The sequence below is a fragment of the Zootoca vivipara genome, chromosome 5 (assembly GCF_963506605.1).
Source record: "Zootoca vivipara chromosome 5, rZooViv1.1, whole genome shotgun sequence".
Lineage (NCBI taxonomy): Eukaryota > Metazoa > Chordata > Lepidosauria > Squamata > Lacertidae > Zootoca > Zootoca vivipara.
In genome coordinates, this window is record NC_083280.1 from 57383947 (window position 1) to 57406669 (window position 22723).

General features: G+C 39.2%; 2 protein-coding genes across 2 annotated transcripts in view; one reads left to right on the top strand and one right to left on the bottom strand.

Annotated features, from left to right (window-relative positions):
* Positions 1-7: 7 nt before the first annotated feature.
* On the top strand, positions 8-13826 carry BCCIP (BRCA2 and CDKN1A interacting protein). The gene is made up of 7 exons (XM_035138630.2): positions 8-166; positions 2000-2074; positions 3658-3738; positions 5490-5585; positions 8927-9114; positions 10513-10687; positions 12220-13826. Exons 1-7 carry the CDS (start codon positions 20-22, stop codon positions 12388-12390), a joined length of 933 nt encoding a protein of 310 aa, XP_034994521.1. The 5' UTR covers positions 8-19; the 3' UTR covers positions 12391-13826.
* DHX32 (DEAH-box helicase 32 (putative)) overlaps positions 12800-22723 on the bottom strand; it is a 26085-nt gene continuing 16161 nt past the window's right edge. Inside the window, exons 8-12 of the mRNA XM_060275200.1 lie at positions 17637-17826; positions 16436-16585; positions 15403-15593; positions 14907-15088; positions 12800-12992 (exon numbers count right to left, since the gene is read on the bottom strand). Coding sequence (XP_060131183.1) covers positions 12800-12992; positions 14907-15088; positions 15403-15593; positions 16436-16585; positions 17637-17826 — 906 coding nt within the window. The remainder of the gene's footprint in view (positions 12993-14906; positions 15089-15402; positions 15594-16435; positions 16586-17636; positions 17827-22723) is intronic.

Consider the following 22723-nt stretch of genomic DNA (forward strand, 5'->3'; position numbering starts at 1 on the left):
GGGGGGGAAGCTCGGCAGCATGGCCGCTCAGGCTAAGCGGAGGCGAGCGGCAGGGCCGCCCGAGTGCCGAGAGGAGGATGGCGGCGGCGGCGACACGGAGGACGACTCCTCGGAGGAGCCGGGCAGCGAGGAAGACAGTGACGACGACGACGAAGAGCTTAACCAGGTAAAAGAGCGGCCGGGGTTCGTTCTTCTCCCGCCACCGCCCCTCTCAGGAGGCAGCGCCGCCGTGGCTTTGGGAATAGCAGCTGCCGCCGCGAGGGCCCCTCTGCGCCTCAGGGTCGTCGGTTGGGGCCCACGGCGGCGGCGGTGTTTCTTCCGCGGCCCTCTCGCAACGGTCCCCACCTCCAGCGGTGGGGGGTGGGACGACCACCGGCGACCCTCCGACCTGTCTGTGGGGCTCTTTATAGCCCCCACCTGCCTCATCCGTCGAGGTGGGTGGAAACCAAAGGTTCCTCGTCCCTGTTGTAGAGGCAAGGGTGAAGGGCCAGGGCTCATCCTAAAACCGTATGAAGTAACTTCAGAGAGAGGGAGATTGAGATTGGCGGTTCTCTAAGTATGTGGTAGGTTACCAGCTGAAAGTGCAGGTCAGCTTTTGCCACTAAGAGTGGAAGAATAGGTTGGTGTAGTTAAAGCAACTTTTCTCCAGTTGACAGATGGTGATGACGATTACTTTTTTAAAAAAAATACACCACTTTTTTCGTGGATGGGAATCCAGGCAGCCTCCAGATAAAAACAAGAACCACTAAAAGCGTAGGAAGAAAGCAATGATATGCTGTACAGTACGCCTGTATAAAATCTGTTTAAATAATTGCAATAAGAACAGCATGGCACCACCAGCCCCTTAATGAAAAGCAGTCGATTCTGAAAAGCCTGTTGGGACAAGAAACTTCCGATTGCTTTGGGACATATTAACGCCAGCACAAAGTCTGAAGTAGGCCTAGCAGGTCACTCTTGTCTTGAGTGTAGTGCAACTAGCACACTGACACTGTTGCGCTCTTTCTTTCATGGGACAGCAGAAGTAGGGGGATCTGCTTCAGGGGCTCTCTTTGAGTGCCTGCCAGTAAGAACGGTTCGGTTACCTTAAAAAACAGACAGAATCTTCTCCATGGTGGCCCCAAAACTGGAACTCTGTTTCAGTTGACATATGCCTTGTCCCTTTATTACAGACATTTGAGTTGGCCTTGAAAAACTTTTCAATGCTGCCTTTAACTGAGTCCATAGATACAGTATCTGTGTGTTCAGAGGAGCGTGCTAAATGTAAATTACAGTGGTACCTCGGTTTATGAACACAATTGGTTCCGGAAGTCTGTTCATAAACTGAAGCGTTCATAAACTGAAGCGAACTTTCCCATTGAAAGTAATGGAAAGTGGATTAATCTGTTCGCGGAGTACTTAAACTGAAGCGTTCATAAACTGAAGCGAACTTTCCCATTGAAAGTAATGGAAAGTGGATTAATCCATTCCAGACGGGTCCGCGGAGTACTTAAACTGAAGCGTTCATAAACTGAAGCATGGGTGTAATTGGTTCCGGAAGTCTGTTCATAAACTGAAGCGTTCATAAACTGAAGCGAACTTTCCCATTGAAAGTAATGGAAAGTGAATTAATCCGTTCCAGATGGGTCCGCGCCGTTCATAAACTGAAAATTCATAAACCGAGGTGTTCATAAACCGAGGTTCCACTGTATACACATTTCTAGTGTTACTTTGTGATGATGTAGCCTTTAAAAATGGCTTTAAAAATAAATAAATGAGACAGTTTGTTGCACAAAGAGAGGGGATGTCACTGATCATTGTCCACCCTCCCCACACCTCATTTAGAGTAATGTAATAGATACTACAGATTGCCACTTGTACATGGTAAGCATCTGTATCAGGTAAATCTTGAGTACTTCTAGGATTGGATGTGTCCCGTTCCCCATGTCGCCCTCTTAACTTCTTTTGAGTTCAATATTTCATTGCAAACACCTGTGTGATTGTCTTTTGTGCTTATTTACAGGAAGTAAATATTGAATTTGAAGCTCATTCAATATCTGATAATGATAAGAATGGAATAAAAAAATTACTGCAACAGGTATGTATGTTTCATCTTGTGACATTTGTAGCTTTTTATGTGAAAATGGAATGAAGAGAAAGAACACAAATGCCATGAATAAATAATGCCAATTAGTATAACTGTGACTCGAGTTCAAGAGTCCCCAAACTATTGCAGAACTCACAAAGGCTGTTCTGTTGCATTCTGAAGCATCTTCACACTCTAATTGTTTGCAGTATCTGTATCCCAGGGTCAAACTGAATGTTTATCTTAAAAGCATGTTTGAATTCCATGCTCAGGATTCCGACATCTTTATTTTATAAAACTAGCCGGGGGGGGGGTGCTGAAGGAGGGGGTTAACTCTTTTCTCACACACTCCTCTATTTGCCCTTGAAGCTGCTCTGCTTGTTTGTGAGCAGGTGGAAGTGGTTCAGATCAGGGACCCTGCTATTGCATGGAGAATTCCAAGCATGGGGTTCAAAAATGCCTTTAACATGCACTCCATTGTGTCTCGTGACAGACAGATGCTAACAAGTTTGAACCTCACTGTATAGCTGGAAACTTCATTTTTTCTGATTCCTAAATTGATTTCAACCGCCACCCACTTCAGAACTGAAGATCATGCCACAATTCTGATACAATAAATTCATATGATAGCAGGACTAGTCTTCTCTAACCTGGTATCTTCTGGATGCTTTGGAATAAAGTCCTCATAATCCCTGATTGTTAGCCATTGTGGCTCAAATTGACTGGCGTTGTAACCTATAACGTGGAGAGCACAAGGTTAGTGAAGCTGGTATAAAAAGTTACATTGTGGCTGTCAGGGGACCTCAGTACAGGGAGCCTCCGCCCATCCTCCACACCAGCACCTCGACCAGTGAGAGCAGCAGCAGCGGGTCAGGTGGGGGAAATGAGGAAGTTAGCGGGATGGAGCAGTTAAGGCTCAGCGATGTAGGAGAGCCCTTGCACCGCCCTGACCAACAGGTGGAGGGGAGCAGGCAGCCGCTTCCGTCACCTGATTTAAGGCGTGTGCCAAAACGTAAGGTTGGGGGGCGCCGTTTTGGGGTTCCCAAGCTCTTATACTGGACGCGTAACAGGAGGCATCCACTCCCGGATTCTGCGAGTGACTGAGAAGTCATGTTCTTTACCATCTTTGCACTGTAAATACTATGCACAGTAAAACCTTTAAAGACAGAGCAGACTCAGACGTTGTTACTCAAGAGTAGCCGCAACATCACCCTTACAGTGGCATTGAAAATACACGAACAGGAAAATAATCTGAATACACTCACTGAGAAGAGGGGTTTACAACACAATCCTATATGACTGCTCAGAAGTAAGTCCTGTTGATTCAAATGCTACTTATTCCCAGGTAAGTGTGTGTAGGATCAGATGCCTAAATAAGGTGAACCTAAACGAATTGTACTAAATAAAATCAATTCGTTTTGGTCCTAAAATGTTAGTTTTCATGGAAATTCAGTCTTTGGCTGTTTCTAGCTTTTAGGGATAGAACACTAAAAGTTCTGGCGGCAAATCTGTGTCCGCAAAGCAATATGAATCTTAATAAGTGATCCAGAAAGTGTTTTCCTACTAAAAACCCTGCACCACTCTTTCCCTTCCAGCTGTTTCTAAAGGCTCCTGTTAGTACAGCTGATCTGACTGATATATTGATACAACAAAATCACATTGGGAGCGTTATTAAGGTAAGAGATCTAAACCCATCTTAATTTACGACATTTTACGGAATAAATCTGTTGATGGTTAACAAGATATATTGATCCTTGGTTAATATGACATTTGGGGCTGAAACATACATGCTTCATTAGGGCATCTGTCTACAGCACACATGGTCCAGGAGTAAATAATATGTATCAACAATTATTTAAGAAAGCAACAAAATGGACTTTCTGCTTACTGCTATGTTAGCAGTACTTTTGATCCAGCACTAGGAGCATAATGATTGCTCATAAACAAAAGTAAGGGATAAAAACACATATCTCTATGGGGCAAAAAGCTAGTTTGCACCTTTCCCCTAATTATACCTGCCTGTCCTCATCCTGTATAAGTTGCAGTAGACCACAAACAGCAACTAATCTTGGCAAAATAAAAACAAAAGAATTTGAATGCATGGCATTACAGAAAGAAAAATTATTCTTGCACTTATATTTTTAATGGGCTACTGGTCATACCTCCACCATTGAAGGGACCCAGAGCAGAGCCTACCCTACAGATTGCACCCTTACTTTTAATACTGAAAATATGAACTTTTGGAAATACTTATTCTGGCCACACTTTGGGCATGGAGTAGTTGTTATTTGTTGTTGGTCATGCCCAATAAGTGCTTGCAACATTCACAGAAAAATGTACTGCATATGTTACTTACAACACTGCCGGTTATGCTAGTTTCCATTTTTCCCTGGTATACCGTCACAAAAAACAAACAAAACAAAACCAGAAGTTGTGGCACAAGAGAACAGCATGTCTATAATACTGCTGCCAAGTCTCTGAAACATTCATAAAATCAATGGACTTAGATTGGGACATTTCACCCTGGGAACTGAGTTGCCAGCAGTTTTTACTCTCAGTGACCTTTGGTTTATGTTTCCGTGTCCACTTATTCTGAGAAGGTGGCCCACTGCTCTGCTTGTCTGCTTGTGCTACTGTATGGGATGGAATACAGAATAGCTGGAATGTCAGTGATCAGCTGGGAAATTCTAGCAAGATTCTGGTATGATTGCAAGTCTCTGATCCTTGATAGTTAAAGAATCTAGACGCAGTTTTATCATTTCAGATAGACATTTATCTAGCTGTTGGAACTATGAAGCAAATAGTTCACAGTGTTGAGGTGGATAGAATGGCACGGTTCTAATAGAAAAGTTATTTATTAAAATTTGTTCTCTCAAAAATGTGCTACAAGGACAACATGCAGTCCAATTCTACATATGCCTACTCTGAAGTAAGCTGCTTTGTTTAATAGGTTTTTTTCCTTATATACAGGTGAAACTCGGAAAATTAGAATATTGTTGAAAAGTGTGTTTATTTCAGTAATGCAACTTATTATTTTTAATTTTTCTTTTAATTTTTACAAATGCTTTCTTTTGGAAATTCCACAGTAATAAAACAAATAGTTACAATAATACAAAAATAAACATCGCTATTACATTTCATTAATTACATTTCATTTATAATTGACCCGCCTAATGACAAATAATTACAATTACAACAAATAAAGGCTTGACATCTTGCTTTGCATGTCATGCATCTATCTCATATATTGGTTTCACCTTTTAAGTTGCATTACTTAAATAAATTTTTGATGATATTCTAATTTTCCAAGTTTCACCTGTATATTGACATTCTCTTCTTGACTGTTAGTTGACTATGATGCTTGCAGAAAGACTTAATAGAGAACATGCATTTGGTTTTATTTTCTCCTTTGTTTTCTGTTTAATAGCAAGCAGAACTTTTAGAGGAAAGTGATGATGATGATGAAGATGATCCTGATGAGGTTTTTGGCTTCATAAGCCTGCTTAACTTAACTGAAAGGAAGGTCAGTAATACTACTTTGTATTTAACTATGATGATAATCTGCCTGTCTTACTAAAAATACAACTAAATTTGAATATTTAGCACTTCAGTGTTATCCATCCTGTTCCCTTTATTATTTCATATAGTCATGTTTTCTTTCTGTCTGGCATCAGAGTGAACACAATCAATACAAATAGAAACATCTGCTGGAAATGATTAAACATCACACCCTTTCCAAGAAAAGGGAGTGGAGGAAGCCTTCATTGAGAACATTTCTTGTTCAGTATAGTTGCATACAATTCATTGGGGTCAACAATAGCCCACAATATTAAGTACAAAAACCTACACAGGTGGGATGTGGGATCTAATTGTGGCCACATTTTTTTAAACATGATTTGTAATTAGCATACATATAGGTGTTCCACAAGTATAAAGGTCTGTTTATAATTAAAACTGTTCCACAAGTATAAAGGTCCAATAATCATAAGCTTTGAATTAATCTGTAACAATAATATATCTCAGAACTTGCAACCATAGTACAATAGGCCTGCAACATACTGGTTACGTTCCAGGCGTTTGTGCACAAAGGTAAACTTGTGCAAAGGCAGGAAGATCCCCAGAACAGCCCACATGTGACTAGCCTTACCTTACTGGGCTGTGGGAAGGTTGTGCAAGGCTTCTGGAAGGTTGTAGGAGGCACCCAAGAGATCTCATGGTAGCCTTACAGAGCCTTGTGCGATGTTCCCAGAGTCTGGTAAGCAAGGTGGAGGACTTTTAAACGCTTTCTTCACTAGAAAGCCTGACGTGGAAAGTGCCTTGTTTTGCTGGGCTCTAGGAACGTCATGCAAGATCTCATGGGCTCTTTACAAGACCTCGCAAGATCTTAAACAGCCCCTTTCAACTGCCCCCCCCCACCGGCTCTCCATTAATTAATTTATTTTCCCACCACCCACACAAAATTGGAATTGCATTAGTAAATCATGTGTAAGTTGTGGGTCTGCTGTACATAATTCTCAAGCACACTGTGCACAATCACCACATTTCACAGCTGCATGAATTGGATAGGTAAAATGGTTCAACTAAAACAAATAATTGCTGTAATTTCTGTTGTCATTTTGATTGCAGACATGACACTTTTGCCTTCTCTTGTTGCCAAAAGTTCTGAGGCTGCTTTTCTTAAAGTTCCAGGCAAGCTGGCTCTGTGTATCAAAACTCAACTCACTGTTTGATAAATTGTAGACTTGGGTCCTGGAGTGCTGGTGCCAGTATGGGTTGTTGAACTTAGGGTAGGCAGTGTCTGCTAGATTGGAAAAACCACCATTTGCTACCATTTGATCATACATTTGCATGTGGTCACAGATGTCAACACTACCTTTGGTTTCATTTAATAAACCAATAAATATAATAAAGACCGATCTCAGGCAGGGAATTCTGGTCTGAAATTGTTGCACTGTTATACATTGACAAAATAATAATAATTTTCCTTTCTTCCTTTGATACATAATTTACAAGTGTCAGATCTTCTTGAAAAAACAAAAACACTGCTGTTGACACTTTTGGATTCATGAGCCAGGAACTCTGGGGAAATTTAAGGCTCGTTTCTTTTTCTTCTATTTGTTGATAGGAGCCAGGTTTTCTATAGTGAAATTATCAGTTGCTATATTCTACCTAGAAGGCTATAAATGTGTTAATTTTTCAACCACCATCTATGTTTTGAGCTGCTAAGACAAAGCAGCCATAATTTTATGCCATATTTTGTGGGTTTGGATGGCATATATTGCCTTGCTGGACGTCTTCTTCTGAACAGCACTAATTGCTCATTAATTATAACATTCTCATACAGCACAAAGCAACATGAGAGTGGCTTGAAGAATATTTCACAGGTCGTGTGTAGTGGGCAAGCGTCCTTCACATAAATAATTCAACATTAAAGCCTATCGCCACATCTTTTGATTATTTGAAGGAGGCCAGTGACATTGCGTCCTGGAAGTTTTGCAGCAACCCTCAACAACACATTTTGCAAAGATCTTTCTGTAAACAGAGAAATGTGATCATCCAAAGCTTCTTAATTAAGAGTTGCCATTAAGTCTAGCCATCTGCTGAAGTGAAGGTGTACGTTACTTGCAAAAATGTGCAAATGAAGTTGAGGTTGCGGTTACCAAGTTAGTAAGTTTTGTATAAAGCAAACAGGTTTTAAAACTTGTGGGGGTACTGTCAATGACCCCTAATACCATTTGTAGTAATGTTAAGGAAAGTGAGTAATTTTTCTGGTATGAAAATTATGGAAACATTATTTCACCTTCTGTGCTCTCTTCCTGCATGAATGAAAAGAATGAAGAGAGTCTAGGTGTCTGTTGAAATAGCAGATGAAAACTTTTGGAGGGATCAGTTTGACGTGACACTTCATGTGTCTGGCTGTGTGACTTTCCAGGTTATTTAAATATTGAAATGATTTTTTAATGCATACACACACACACACACACACACACACACACACACAATAATTTATGCAACTTTAAGAACCCTTTGAAGGATGTTAGTTTGCAGGGGTGTAAATATGTACTGTATATTAATCTAACGAAGTGGAACATATGCAAATAGCAAAAGTGAAAAGAATAAAAGTGCAAAATCGACAAAAATAATCCCAGTGGTTGACTTTAATTTGGCTTTGCAATAAGACCTCCATGAGCCATTACACTGTTTTAGAACGTCACCAATGGTGCTAGTAGGCAGTAGCAAACTAAGTTGTACTTGGAATAAATTCACTGAAATAAATGGATTTAACATGGTTATCACCTAATATCTGTTCAGTCTCTCTCTGGATGAGTGCAGTCATACTTAAGAGCTGTGGAAATAACTGTTTAATTGAAGATTATTTCTGTAAGGAAAGATTATGTTGGTACTAGAATGGTGTTACTCAATAAACATTTAAAAACTCAGTAGGATCCAGTTGTAGTTTCCTGTTGTTTGCATTGCTTGAAAAAAATTATAACCCAATGTTTTAATGCATTGATTTATCACTTTCATTTGCTTTATTAGGCCATTTATGCTGAGTACTTAATATATATATTTAAAGTACCGGTATTCTTTTAGTCATGTGGCTGGCTCTGTGGCCCTAAGCAATAGTGGAATGCTAATGCTTGGTTACCGTTTTTGTCATCCTTTCAGAATTAAAACTCCCCTACATGCATTCGTTTGAGCATTGATTAAATAATCTAAAAAGAAATTCCTACAAATCATTAAAAGTCACAGCAAGAAATTTCCCACAGTCCTGTAAAACAATGCCCAGAAGCTCTCTTTTCAAGTTGCCTTATGTAAATAATTATTCTGTAATGCAAAGAAAATCTATCCTTTGATTCCTAGGGTACCGAATGTGCTGAACAAATTAAAGAGCTGGTTTTAAGCCAGTGTGAGAAGAACTGTGAGCAGAGTATGGTTGAACAGCTGGATAAACTCCTAAGTGACACCACCAAGCCTGTGGGCTTCCTACTAAGTGAAAGATTCATTAATGTACCTCCCCAGATCGCTCTGCCCATGCACCAGCAACTGCAGTAAGAGCTTTTCCAAAATCATTTTTGAACAGAATTTTTTTTAATCCTCAGATGACCTCTGAAATCTTATTTAAATGGAAATGTGTAGAGTGGGAAGAAAAAGGTCCCCCGAGAAGCAGAAACCAACATTTTTAGTATTGATCTCTTAAAGTGGCCTTTGGTGCAAACATTCAATATTTCACATATTGTGTATAGGTGAGTTTTACTCATACGTAAAAACACTTTGTAAGGGATGAAAAAAGCCACTTAGAATTACTCAGCAATATATTGGATCCAGACAAATGTGTTCTGTGAATAGTTTTGAGAGTTGTGCTGTCGCTTGGAGAACACTCACTAAAAACAGCTACATTCTAACCATTAATCTTTTATTAGTTGTGGTTTCTATTCCTAGCTCTGAAATGGCAGATTGGTTACAGAAAATTGTTTAAATTTCTGAACTTCTGACTAAACACTGCATATTTATTTTAAGAATTTAGGCTTATATGTGAGATGCATAACCAGAGATCAGTAAGCAGTTTTAGCAAAGCTGATGCCAAGAATTCAGAGAAGAATCTTTAGTTAAGGATTTTAAATAGTTCTGGCAACAGAATAATTTGCTCTTTCCCCCCAGTTTCATGTCCTTGTTTGTTTGTTGTTGTTACATCAGTTTCCTGATTCAGACATCACAGAACACTGGATATAAGGAATATTAAAGATTCACAAAAACTGGGAGCAAGGAGTGTAGTACAGACACATTGCTTATTCCTGGTCCAATAAGCTATGGTTTATAGAATTGGAAGTGCCCACAGCTTTGGTTCATGTAGAGAGAGCTTCACCACAGTTTGGGCCATATACTAAATCAAACCTTGCTTAGTAGAGTTGCTGCAAACTCCTCTCCAGCCGTTTGTGGTCTAGCTAAGCCAGAATTTGACTTAGGATGTTGGGTGAACTAGGCCAGTGTTTTGCCCAGTAACCACCAGCTTTGCTTCTGGAACATTAGGTGATTTTCCTTAATGCCCTTACATGTAAAAAGAGAGTGGAACAGAAATATTTCATTTCACAATTGTTCCCCTAAGCAGATTATGAATTCTCCTGGGGGACCATAGGTCTGCAGGGCTCATGAAGGAAAAGTCTCTTCCATTTTTCATTCAGTTTCAACGAAGCAGCTTTTTTGCTGTGGAGTGAGATGAAGAGAGGCAGTGTGAAGAAGATGAGGGAGAAAAAGATGCATAATCCTAAAGTTTCCTTTTATAGTCTAACAACAGCAGGAGCATTTGTTGCTCAGAATGTTTTCACTCACCTCTTGAGGGATGGTGGAACAGTGTTTATGCACTTCTGAGGATTGTGTTGGCACATGAGAAAGCACTGTTTGAATGAAGCATGAAGAATTTTTTGGTGTAAATATGTGTCTATTTCTAGGAAAGAACTAATTGAAGCTCAAAAAACAAACAAACCTTGTGGAAAATGCTACTTCTATCTTCTAATTAGCAAGACTTTTACTAATAAGAAGAGTAATGTCAGAAAAAAGGGAAGCAGCAACCACCAGAAAGAAGAACTGATGTTTTCAAATGCTGAGGAAGAATTCTTTTATGAGGTGAGACTTCGTTGTTGTTGCTCAGTTTTTTGGGGTGTATTTTGATGTATACCAGGGAACCTAAAAGATTTGAGGCTGTTTTTCTTTCTAGCATGTAGCAGCTATTGAACGTGGTCAAGGCAAATTGTTCAGCATAGATAATGCCCACAGTGGTGGAAAAGGGGCAGGGAAAACAAAGACGAAAGATCTCCATTGCTCTTGCACCCCAGTTCATGCATCCTTATTGGAGTCAGTTCCAGGTTCAATTGCCACCACCACCACTACTACAGCAGCAGCTTTGCTGGGAATGGCCTGCATTGATGCTGTCCTTTGGGCTGAATGGGGAATGAATTTGGTTTTGCCAACCCTAGTCACGAGGACTTGTGTCTGGCTAGTAGAGGTATAGCTTGGGTGCTGCGATCTGCTGTCAGGGATATTTTTGTGTGCAAATCTTGCCTGTGTTGATTTGAGGGGTGGCAGCTGGTGGGCTTGCTTTTTTTGGGGGGGGTTAATGCTTCCCTGACCAATCCTCTCCCTGCCCTTTTAAACTTCCTCATTGTTTGCATGCAGTGCCCCACTTGACTTGGGAGTAGTGTATTTCATTAATTGCCTGATGATCTGCCAGATTTCAGATAATATTCTTTTAGCCCCGAAAGCATTTGTACACACGTTCAATAGTTGTTTATACAAATATACTCTCTTTTCCAGGCATATCCCAGATTAGCCTATCTTAGCACTGCAGTTATATTCAAGCAGACCAGACATAATAAGTTAATGACCATATTGTACATTGCTGTAAACTGCTTTGAGCGTGATGTAAATGGAAAGGCAGACTTTTATGTAAAAGAAAGACAATTGCAATGCCTGATTTTTTTTATTAAAAAAATTAGTCCTGCTTGTAGAGCGATTTGAAGATGCAGTTTCCTATGTATGTTCCAGTTTTCAGGGGTTGCTACCACAACTGCACGTTTATATATTGATTTCTCATGTTTTTAAGCTTCTCATGACATTGTACCAGTCCTTGCCAAATACTTTCTGAAAACTCAAATGTGGTTTAGAATACTTTAAAATTGAGTGACATCATGAAAAATAATATACTGTAATTTACATACATCCTATTTATTTGCATGATCAGGTAGGCATACCATGTGCTTTTAAAACAGAATATGGGAATTATCTGAAAAATAAAGAATTGTCCAAGGCTACATCTTAACATGATGCTTTTCCCCCTTGGTTCAGCCTACTGGTTCATGATATGTTTCCAAAGTCTCCTCTAGGGTGTGCAGTGACCTTTTTCAGCATTTATCTCTGCATACTATTTAGAAGCATTTAAGCAAGTCTAAACTTGGTATGCAAGTTTATGAAACATTGCATACCAAGTTCTGTAACAGGACATCGAATCTTCGGTTACCACTGTGTCTTATTAAAATTACTTTACTTGGCCTTTCTTTGTAGACAGTGTAAGTTATATACGTATTCTTATTTCTTTTTTAAAAGGCAGCAGAAATATGGCAATTCAAATGCTTTTAACGAGTTTGTTTATTTTGTTTTAGAAATCACTTCTGAAGTTCAGTTACTCAGTAGAAGAGGAAAGTGACTCGTGTTTGGGAGGCAGATGGTCTTTTGAAGATGTACCCATGAAACCTTTACGAACTGTGATGGTAATCCCTGCTGACAGGATGAATGGCATCATGGATAAACTCAAAGAATATCTTTCTGTCTGAGCCACTCTCTGAGCTAATGGTTTTGTGAAGTCACCCTGTAAAAGTTATTTGACTTTACAGTGGTGTCTAGAAATTTTCCATACCAATTCTGCATTATTTCAGGATCACTTTATTTTCTCATAAAATACATCACCTACACAACTTGTTCTTATTGGCAGAGAATTGTCGTTTTGAAACATCAGTGATTACAAGTGCAATAAAAAACACCCTTAAAACTGTAATCATTTAATAATTGTTGAACACTTTTCTAACTAACTGTAGGTTGTTTCCATGTTGCCAAAGATAATAACAAAAAGCTCCTGCGATTTTGTTATGTTTTAAAATCATTTCTCATGTCACATAAAAGCTGGTGTTGGGAATATATTGTACATAGAGGTTATATACTTCAACACAGTTTGGGATAGCAAACTTATTGAATAATGCATCGCTGTTCGGCAGGTGTTTCAGGATATTTTTTATATTCTTTATCTTTGCTGTTTGTTTTTTCTTCCTTGCCTGTTGTTGAAATGGGTGATAAATGATTGATTTCTTCCTGCAGAATAGCCTTGCTCTCACTGGCAGGCAGATTACTAAAATAGTATTGAGGTGCCAGCTCCACAAATCTGTTAAGAAACAGAATAAACAAGTGAGGGTATTTTTTTTTTAAGATGACAATTTTTCAATATTTTCTATGACTGTTTTATGACTCATGCAGCAAATGCTTACAGGCAGGAACATTTTGATGCATTAAATATAGAGCTGCATAGCTGGAATCTGGAATTGGTTCTAAATTATATATTCTAGGTAAAGTGTACATACAAGATTATACAGTTTCTTTACAAATTAATATGTTCCATTTGTCCTCGGAGTGGTAGTAGTTGGCTTCCAGGTGTTGCAAACTGCAATCAAAATATAACATAGTCCTGGATATGAGTATTCTTTTTGCAAATTCTACCTGAAGCTTCAATGCATAACCTATTTAAATTTAGGGAAACTGTAGAAGGGCACAATTTTTATCTATTTTAGTAGTTTGGGGGAAAGGAATGGTTTCCTGCTACTATGTGCATTATAGCATTTAAAAAAAACTCAGTCATCACTAGCCACAGTCATCACTAGCCACACGTGTGGAATTATTAGTTGTTCATTAATGCTCCTGCTTCAATATATATAACATGGATATTGTTTCACTTTGATTTCACATCTGTGTATTAGCTCTGTGTGCCAGGACACAGAGGAACAGATATGCTCAAAGTTACCTTGTCCATTTCATACTAGTCTTAACATTGTCTGTCACCCATATTCTTCAGTCTATCTTACTAAAAGGGGGATTGCATTGTATCAATTTGAACTTACTACCTGCTTGAGCAGGTGCATCAGACCAAGTAGTGACATAGGACTGAAATAGCTGAAGGCTAAATATTTCATTTTAAATTTCTAATTAAAACTTTACTTCCTTATCCATGGTTCAGTAAGTGAAATGCTTTTAACCAAAATGTACTTATTTATTTAATAGAAAGCACTTCTGAAGTTCAGCCATGCTGAGCTGCAAGCTCAAACCATCTGCATAGAAACAAATTCTCAGTATGAAGTCAATGAGAATATGTGACTATAGCCTGCACTTTGTTTCCTCTTGTAAGGCCCTTTTAAAAACCAGTCATTTATCTATGCCAGCAAGCAAACAGTGAAGTTAAAATGATTTGCTCAGTGGCTATTTCTGGACAACTAATGTGGAGTTTCATTACTGGGATTTTGCTTGAATGGGAGACTAGGAGCATAGCTTGGGCTGATGGGCCCAAAATGAGCAAATCCATTCTGCATTGATACTGCATTTATTTGGATCATAGGATCATGCTAGCCCTGCAGATAGAATCAATTGTGAAAAGATGAGATTTAAAAACTTTAAAACATTTCACTTCCTTGCCTCCCTTAATACACTTTCAGAATGCTGATAGATCTATTATACATTTCCATGAGATTGTCAGTTGGATTTCTATAATTCAGTGTGAAAGTATCCTAATGATATTTGAAATAACTTTCAGCACGAGTCATACTATTTACAACAAATCAAAATTATAGAACAGGTATCTACCAAATATCCAAACTCTGCAGAAATGTTAGAGCACACACTTTGTATGCAGAAAATCCCACATGAAATACAGGGCATCTCCAGGTAGGACTAAGTAAGACACTTGTATGAAACACAGTCTGCATTGACAACACTGAGCTAGATGGACTAATAGTCTGACTCAATATAAGGTAGTTCTCTGTGGTCATAACCCGCATAAAATAAGAAAAGTGGTAGGTGACCTTTCAACACCGATAGTATCGATGTGGGTGGTGGGATGCCAGCTTAAAACACACACACACACAAAAAAATGTATCTTACTGCTGGAAGCTAAATGCAGAGATCACCCACCCCTCCTGTCTCTCCAGTTTTCCCAGGAAGCAAGCTGTGTAATGTTGGGTTGTGCTCTTAAATGGAAGTTGTATGCTACAAACATGAATGAAAACCTCAATTCCAACTTCCTCTTACTCACAGATCAGGTGATATCGCTGAGATGATTTTTAGAGAGTTGTTTTCAGCAATACTGAATTCATGGAACACAACCCACTCTGGGATCCTTGTAGTATTGTAGTATATTGACAGAGGGTGAAGCTGGGCTACTTGCCTGTGTGACAACATTAAATAGTTTCCAGCACCATCAACATCACGGGCTATCTAGAACATGAAAAGTCAATAAATGACATGTAATTTACTTGGACTTATGTCTACTGCAGTGTTATCCATTAAATACCAAAATACGATCTAAGAATGGTTCTGTTGTAGTCAAATGACTACACAAATTAATTTTACAGCTTTAAATGAATTGTAAGAGGACTGAAGAGTAAGCTATAGAATTAAAACAAATTGGGGGATAGGAATCAAAGGGACAGAGCATTATTATGTCAATACAAATGAAAGCCAAGTATACTGATTAAAGATTTCTGTAACATTAATTAACTTAGACAAAGCTATCCATTTGGTTTCCTTACTTGCATAAAGTACCCAGACAAGAGTGCTTTCTTTATCCTCAGTACATTTTCTTTCAGTCCAAAAGCAGGTGCTGAAATTGGGAGTTCAATTCGTTTCATAATGTCAGCCAATTCAGCTCTGATAGCTTCCGCCATTCTTAGTGCAGAGCAGTTCAGAAAATTCTCTTGACACCACTTTTCAGTACTGCGGTCTGCGAGGGGAAAAAAGGTAAAATTGTGTTTGTTTTTGCTAGAGAATCCAGTTCCATTACACTCAAAGGGACTTATTCCCAAATAAATTTGTACAGGACTGCAGCTTTCATCCTCAAAAGAGGTTATTCTGTAATGCCAAATGTAATTATGAAGATTTCACCTGGCAGAATAACCCCTTTTTCAGGATAAAGGCTACAGTCATATACACACTTATCTGGGAATAAGTGCCATTGAACCTAACGGAACTGACTTCCAAGTATGCATTTTCTACATTAGACTATTTAATTTACCATTTTAAAATTTGAATCCATTGCTAGCTCTCTTCAGGCATTCCATAGGAAGGGAAGTATGAAGCAAAAGGAGCCACTGGAAAGGGTGAGCTCTCTCCCCATGGTCCTCATTGTCCTCCATGAGTTGAAGACTCAGGGTTCTTAAAATATGCAAGAGCCTCCACAAAAAGAGAAGGCTCCCTGCTTCAGTCACCCTCCCAAACAATGCCTGTGGCAGAGCTAGCACAGTCATTCCCATGGATTTGCCCCCATCGTATTTGCTTAATGCTGAATATGAATGCCTGAAGAGGGGTGCTGCTGCTTATTCTCATTGTTCACATTGCCTCTTTCCCTGTTACTTTTGCTGTTTTTTATTATTAAATAAAAATAAAATAGTCTGTTAGCTTATAGGTCCTACATACCGTATTTTTCTGTGTATAAGACTAGGTTTTTTTAACAAAAAAATAGGTTTAAAATTAGGTCTTATACACAGAAAAGTACGGTAAGTGAAAGCTGGAATAATTGTTCAGAATCATTTCTGGATGTAATTAAAATATTTGACACACACTTACACAGGCCTGTGGAGCTTGTCCTAGCTTCCTTGTAAGCCTTGTAGACATTGATAAGGGTAAAATGATCTCCAGCAGGATGCAAGAATTTTTGCCAGCAAGCGACTGCAATCTCTTCTGTTCCCTGTGGTGGGTTTAAAAAGCAACTAGGAGCTTGTGTTCAAAAGGAAAGAGAAAGAAAAAAATGAAAACAAGCTGATACGGTGAAATAAAGCTTACTATATTTACAATGTATCTGTGTAATATTTTTTCCGTTATGTTACCCTCCCTCAAGCAAAACTTGATGGACCAGGCTTCTCTGACAGGCAAGTTTTCTATGTATTTTTTTAGGGGGAAGAGGGAGTGGAGAATTCCATTGTGGGATCTCCCAGTTGATGTGGTACAGTCAAGAGAAGTGCTCATCACTTCACTGAATATTTGCGACAACTGGACCCAAGTGTTGCTACATTTGCGACAACTAGACCTAATGTGTTGCTACAATTCTAGAAAACTGGGATTTATTTGTAATTAAATATGTGTAGAACGAGACAGAATAGCTATATATACATAATAATGGGAGTACTGGCACTACATTGCCTGGTGGGTTAACCTTTTTTGCTGCATCATTACACTAAGACCAGTGCCTGAGTTTTACTATATTGCAGAGCAAGCCTCTATAGGCCTGTATAATTTTATTCTCATTAAATATTGTGTGGAAGAAGTGACATAACCCATCCTGAACAGCTGTGCAAAACAAAAAATAACTTGAATCCTTTTTATATTTACATTTCATTAATTGTGAGTACAGTACTGCGATTTTTCGGGCTCTGATCTTTAATCAATTTAATCAGAAGATTAATTAAGGAAACCTCTGCTTGATTATTTGATAAGGAACAAATTTAACTGATTAGGTGATGAGTTAAGGGCATACCTCTTGTCTTTTTTCAAGCTTATTCTGATTTAGGTGTGTTAGCAAAATACAGGATGAAATTATTAATGATTGCCTTAACGAAGCGGTAACTTTTTAATTAAACTGTAAGGTCTTAAACTTCTTTCACTGTTGTAAAGGGGCACTACTGAGGTTTTCGTAATATTTTAATTTTCTCATTTAGTTGGTTAAAAGGCAAACTATGAATCAAGTAATCATCCTATAAATGCTTGATGGCAGTAGTTCTATATAATTACACTGGGCCTGAGCAGGAGCCACAAAAGCTACAGAAAATACCTGTTACCATGGCAGCAATGGTGAGCATTTCTTCCACACAGTCAAATTCACACGAAGCTAAAATAGCCTTTGACAGCTGTGGATCGACAGGAAACTCTGACATTATTATTCCAAATTCTGAAAGGTTTCCATCATTGTCCAGGGCAGCCAAATAATCCAGATCTTCTAGAGCTTGCATGACTTTCAGGAGCTGGGGTGGGTAGAAATGCTTAGTTACACCGGTTGTTACGTTCTGTCACTGTTCAGTTAAATGCCTATACAGACAGAATTAAACGAAGTACTGTACAGTGGAACCTCGGTTTATGAACACCTCGGTTTTCAAATTTTCGGTTTACGAACGCCACGGACCCATCTGGAACAGATTAACTTACTTTCCATTACTTTCAATGGGAAAGTTCGCTTCAGTTTATGAACGCTTCTGTTTATGAACAGACTTCCGGAACCAATTACACCCATGCTTCAGGTTAAGTACGCTTCAGGTTGAGTACTCCGTGAACCCGTCTGGAACGGATTAATCCACTTTCCATTACTTTCAATGGGAAAGTTCGCTTCAGTTTATGAACGCTTCAGTTTAAGTACTCCGCAGACCGTCTGGAACAGATTAATCCACTTTCCATTACTTTCAATGGGAAAGTTTGCTTCAGTTTATGAACGCTTCAGTTTATGAACAGACTTCCGGAACCAATTGTGTTCATAAACCGAGGTACCACTGTATTTGATTATCTCAAGGTTACAGGAAATTTTGCCTAATTTCTCTCTCAGGTAAATTGGTGCAGCAGTTGCCAACCTTTTTGGGTCCAAGGGCACATTTGGAATTCTGAGGCAGTGCCAAGTCAGAAAATTGCTGCCACCGGGGGTGTGGCCTAGAAAAAAATGGCTGCCAAACCTCCCCCCCCCAAAAAAAAGAGCAAAAAGAGGAATATGAAATGGTTCAAATATATTTTTATTTATTGCTCTTTAACGAAAAAGTTTGAATATTTCTTCTTTTCCAGAAACTCTTAAAACTATTCTCCCCTGGACTCGGCAACATGCGAACAAACAGGAAAAAAATGTGACCACAAGGATAATGATGCTTCTGCACTAGGTGATCAAAAACGTATACACACAGACACACACACCGCCCTTGCTGACAGTTCTGGCTATCTCGGCCTCATGACCAAAGCAAAGTGCACTGAAGCACTTCCAGAAGCACTGGAAGCCTTCCCAGAGGTTGCATTAGTTGCATTGTTTGCAATGAAAAACTTGGTTCTACAGCAGGGCTTCAATGTATTTCCGGGGGGAGAGGGGGTTGCTGACACACACAGGTTTTGTGTGCAGTGTTGCTTCCAGACTGAGGGCGGTGGAGCTGACAGATATATTGACTGGGATAGATGACCTTCCTTCTGTGGTCCTGACATTTTCCCTGGCAGTGAAACAGGCTAGAAGGTGCTTTCCTGCAATCTGCTATTTGGAATGCCAGGAAATATCATTATCATTATTTTATTCTACTATTATTACTGTTATTATTATTACTGTTATTATTACCGGTATTACTGTTGTTGTTATTATTATTATTACCCCACCCATCTGGCTGGGTTTCCCTAGCCATTCTAGACGGCTCCCAACAGAACATTAAAAACATGATAAAACATCAAACATTAAAATCTTCCCTAAACAGGGCTGCCTTCTAAAAGTCAGATAGTTGTTTATTTCCTTGACATCTGATGGGAGGGTGTTCCACAGGGCAGGTGCCATTACAAAGAAGGCTCTCTGCCTGGTCTAGCCACTGGCTGGAGGAATGCCTGCTGCTTGTGGCTGCAGGAATTCTGTTGCTGGCCTAGAATGCTACCCGATTCATTGTGACTGGAATGGCAGCTCTTGTTTTTGTAGGGTTCTCTGGCAAACAGGTTATCTTGCCACATTTGCCAGGGGCCAAACCTATGCATGAGGGACAGCCTAGGGAGTATCACACCTCCTAATCTGTGCTAACTGGGGTGGTGTGGATTCCTCCTGGCAGCACACAAGTGCCATGTGTGTGGCAGAGTGCATGGAATGGGTTCAGAGACAATCTCATGGCACCCCCGCCATTGCCACATATTGGTTGGTGCACACATTCATTGCTAACACTGGAGGAAAGCATTAAATCGCTTCTAGTTATACCAGGGTAAGGTATAGCATAATGACAGCTATCACAGCTGGACCACTGGGCTTCTCTGAAAGGCTGCAATCTTCTGCAAAATTCCTGTGCACAATTACTTAGCAATAAACCCATTTAATTCAGCTGGACTAAATTCTGATGCAGCAGATAAGTAACTCTAGATGTTGCTGGACTACAGCTCTCATCCTCCCTGCTCATTGGCCATGCTGGTTGGGGCTGATGGGAGTTGGAGTCTTGCAACATTAGGGCTGCAGGTTCCCCATCCCTGATTTAATGCATAGGAGTGGGCTGCATGCCAAACAACTTGAATTTTTGACCATCTTACAATACTCAGGAAAGATACCATGTGTTTGCCTAGAGATCTGATTTAATATTATTAGAATTCAGACCCCTGCCTGCACATCATGGAGAAGAGAGAACATTTATTAGCCAGCCTGTAAGGTTTAATGCGATAAAAGATGAGTCCTTGAGAAAGTCAAAGCATCGAAGAAGAAAACAGGTTGGATATTTAAGGGGGGGAAAGTTTGAGAGTTTTATCACTGAGCCATGAAATGAAAAGTAACAGCTGATGAATGGGAGAAACCAAGAGTCGGTGACAGAAAAATAGGGATGCAAGATTTAAAAGGGGGGCGGGGCAGCATGAATGGCTACTGAGCCTTTGAAGTAATTACCAGGGAATCATGGTAAACTAATTTATATAAATCAATAAAGCAGTTTGTATTGTGAGCTGAATATATGGCTATTGTCCTTGGAAGCATCTGGCTCCGCAGCCAATTCTATTCTCTGGGGAGTCCTACTGTTTTGCATTTTTATATGTCCAAGTTGGTTGCTCCGAGACTGGGAAACAGGAATGACTCTAGGCTTTTGCTTCAGCATTATAATAAAAAAGTGCTTCATTTTTTATTATATTGGAAAGGACAAGTTAATAAATGCAGATTATACAGGTGAAGGAACAGTAATAAAATAAAATAAAACCTTGAATAGGGTTTTCAGATATTAGTCTGCATTTGAAGGCACAAATGCAGCCAATAAAAAAGTCATTGTAAAAATGGCAAAGGTTCATTTGAGAATTCTTTATGGTATTGTTCGGGTTTAAATAAAGCTCATCATAAATAAGAGAAACAAAAGCAACTCCTGTGTTTAATTCTGAAAGGCTTTTTAAATAAAGGACAGGGGGCATGTAGTGCTTTACAAAATAGGGCTTTAACAACATGCAATGTCATTTTTATTATGTCTGGCCTGACCAGGTCAATGTTACTGGGAGCCAAGAGGCAAGCTCCACCTAGGGCTTTGTGAATCAAGTCACAGTACAGTGTACTGAAAAGGAATCAGCTATATAAAAATATTCAACTACAATACATTTGTTCCCATTATATAAAAACAAAATGGTGCTCCCTTTCATGTATACATTTGCCTACTTAAACTGGTTAGATTTTTAATACATTTTAAAAGTGATAATTACTATGCAAAGCAGAATGTAAATTTTACAGGTGAAATTTGTAGAAGAAACTAGCAAACAGCTAACCATCATTATCTGAAGTTCTATTCAGACAGAACTAGACATTGCAAGAGACATCGTGCTGCTTCTCCTATCACTGATCATGTGTTCTTCTATACAAGACACTAGTATGAAAAGGGGAGAAAGAGGCACAGAGAAGCAGCAACTTTGAACCACTTGAGTGCTATATTCAGTGTTATTCACTGTACAGTATTATAAAATTCCACGTTCCCATTTAAACAAATTTAATCCCACAAATGTCATAGGAAAAAACAACAACTTTATCTTATGTCCAAGTAGTTCAATCACTTTTTTAAAAAGGGGGATGGCATCATCAGTGATCGTTTCTGCAGCTATGAAAGGTAGGCCAATACAATTATCCCCATGATGCAAATAGGAAGCTGATGCTCGAAGTGATTTCTTATGGTCACCTTAAAGAGATAATCTGGAAATGCCAACATTTTTAAGGAGAGGAAAATGGTTTAGCTGTCCGGACCCAAATCTATCTTGGTAAAAGTGTGCTAGTGCTACAGCAGAGAATTGTCTTTGCTTACTTTTAAACATAGGAGGAAGGAGGACGATTTGTCTAATACATGTGCCTTCTGGTCTTTCCAAGCTCTTTTCCATAGCATCTGGACAGAGCAATTCTCAATTTCACATCTGAATGCTGAGGACATTGGTGCTTAACCCCAGAGAGACAACAAACATACTACACAGCTTTGCAAATGTCTGCATTTTTCTATACCTTGCCATGAAGAAAGAACAGCTTTAATCATAGTCCTCAGAAACAGATGTGCTTTTACTGTGCCAGCCCAATGGGCTGTAGCTTGGGACACACTTTGACTTGTGGACATTAAACAAAGAGAAGGTTCACTGGCTGGCAAATGGCAAGCTGTAAAATTATTGTTTTGGCTTTGCTAATCTACTCAGCGAGCTAATGTTGCAGGATAGTTGACTTGGGAGCACGCATCCAAGACTAGTGCCACCAGGTTCCACTTTTCTAATCTATTGCATGTATAGAAAACTTCTATAATGTAATGTAATGTAACCCAACACTTGGTAAGCTGCACTTCTTTGAATTACCACGCTGTGCTACTTTGTATTTATTATCATTGGTATTCAACCCTCAAAATACTAAAGCAAAACTGTACTTCATGCTGAGAGATTGACTGTTCAAAGATTGCTCTTGAGTTTCATGGCCAAGAGGGGATTCTAATTTAGGTTTTGCTTATGCAAACACAACACTGCAACCTGTTCTTAGCAAGTTGCTGTGCATTATTATTTAAACAGAGAACACACACACCTAAAGCTGCCTCAGGACAGTTTAAAATGGGGCCATTGGATATTGTTCATATTCACTCATATGACTCATCATCGGGCGTAAGTCAAGAAAGTGGGTACCGTAATTGGTTCGCAATCAATTATTGTGCCCTCCAGATGTTGCTAGACTCA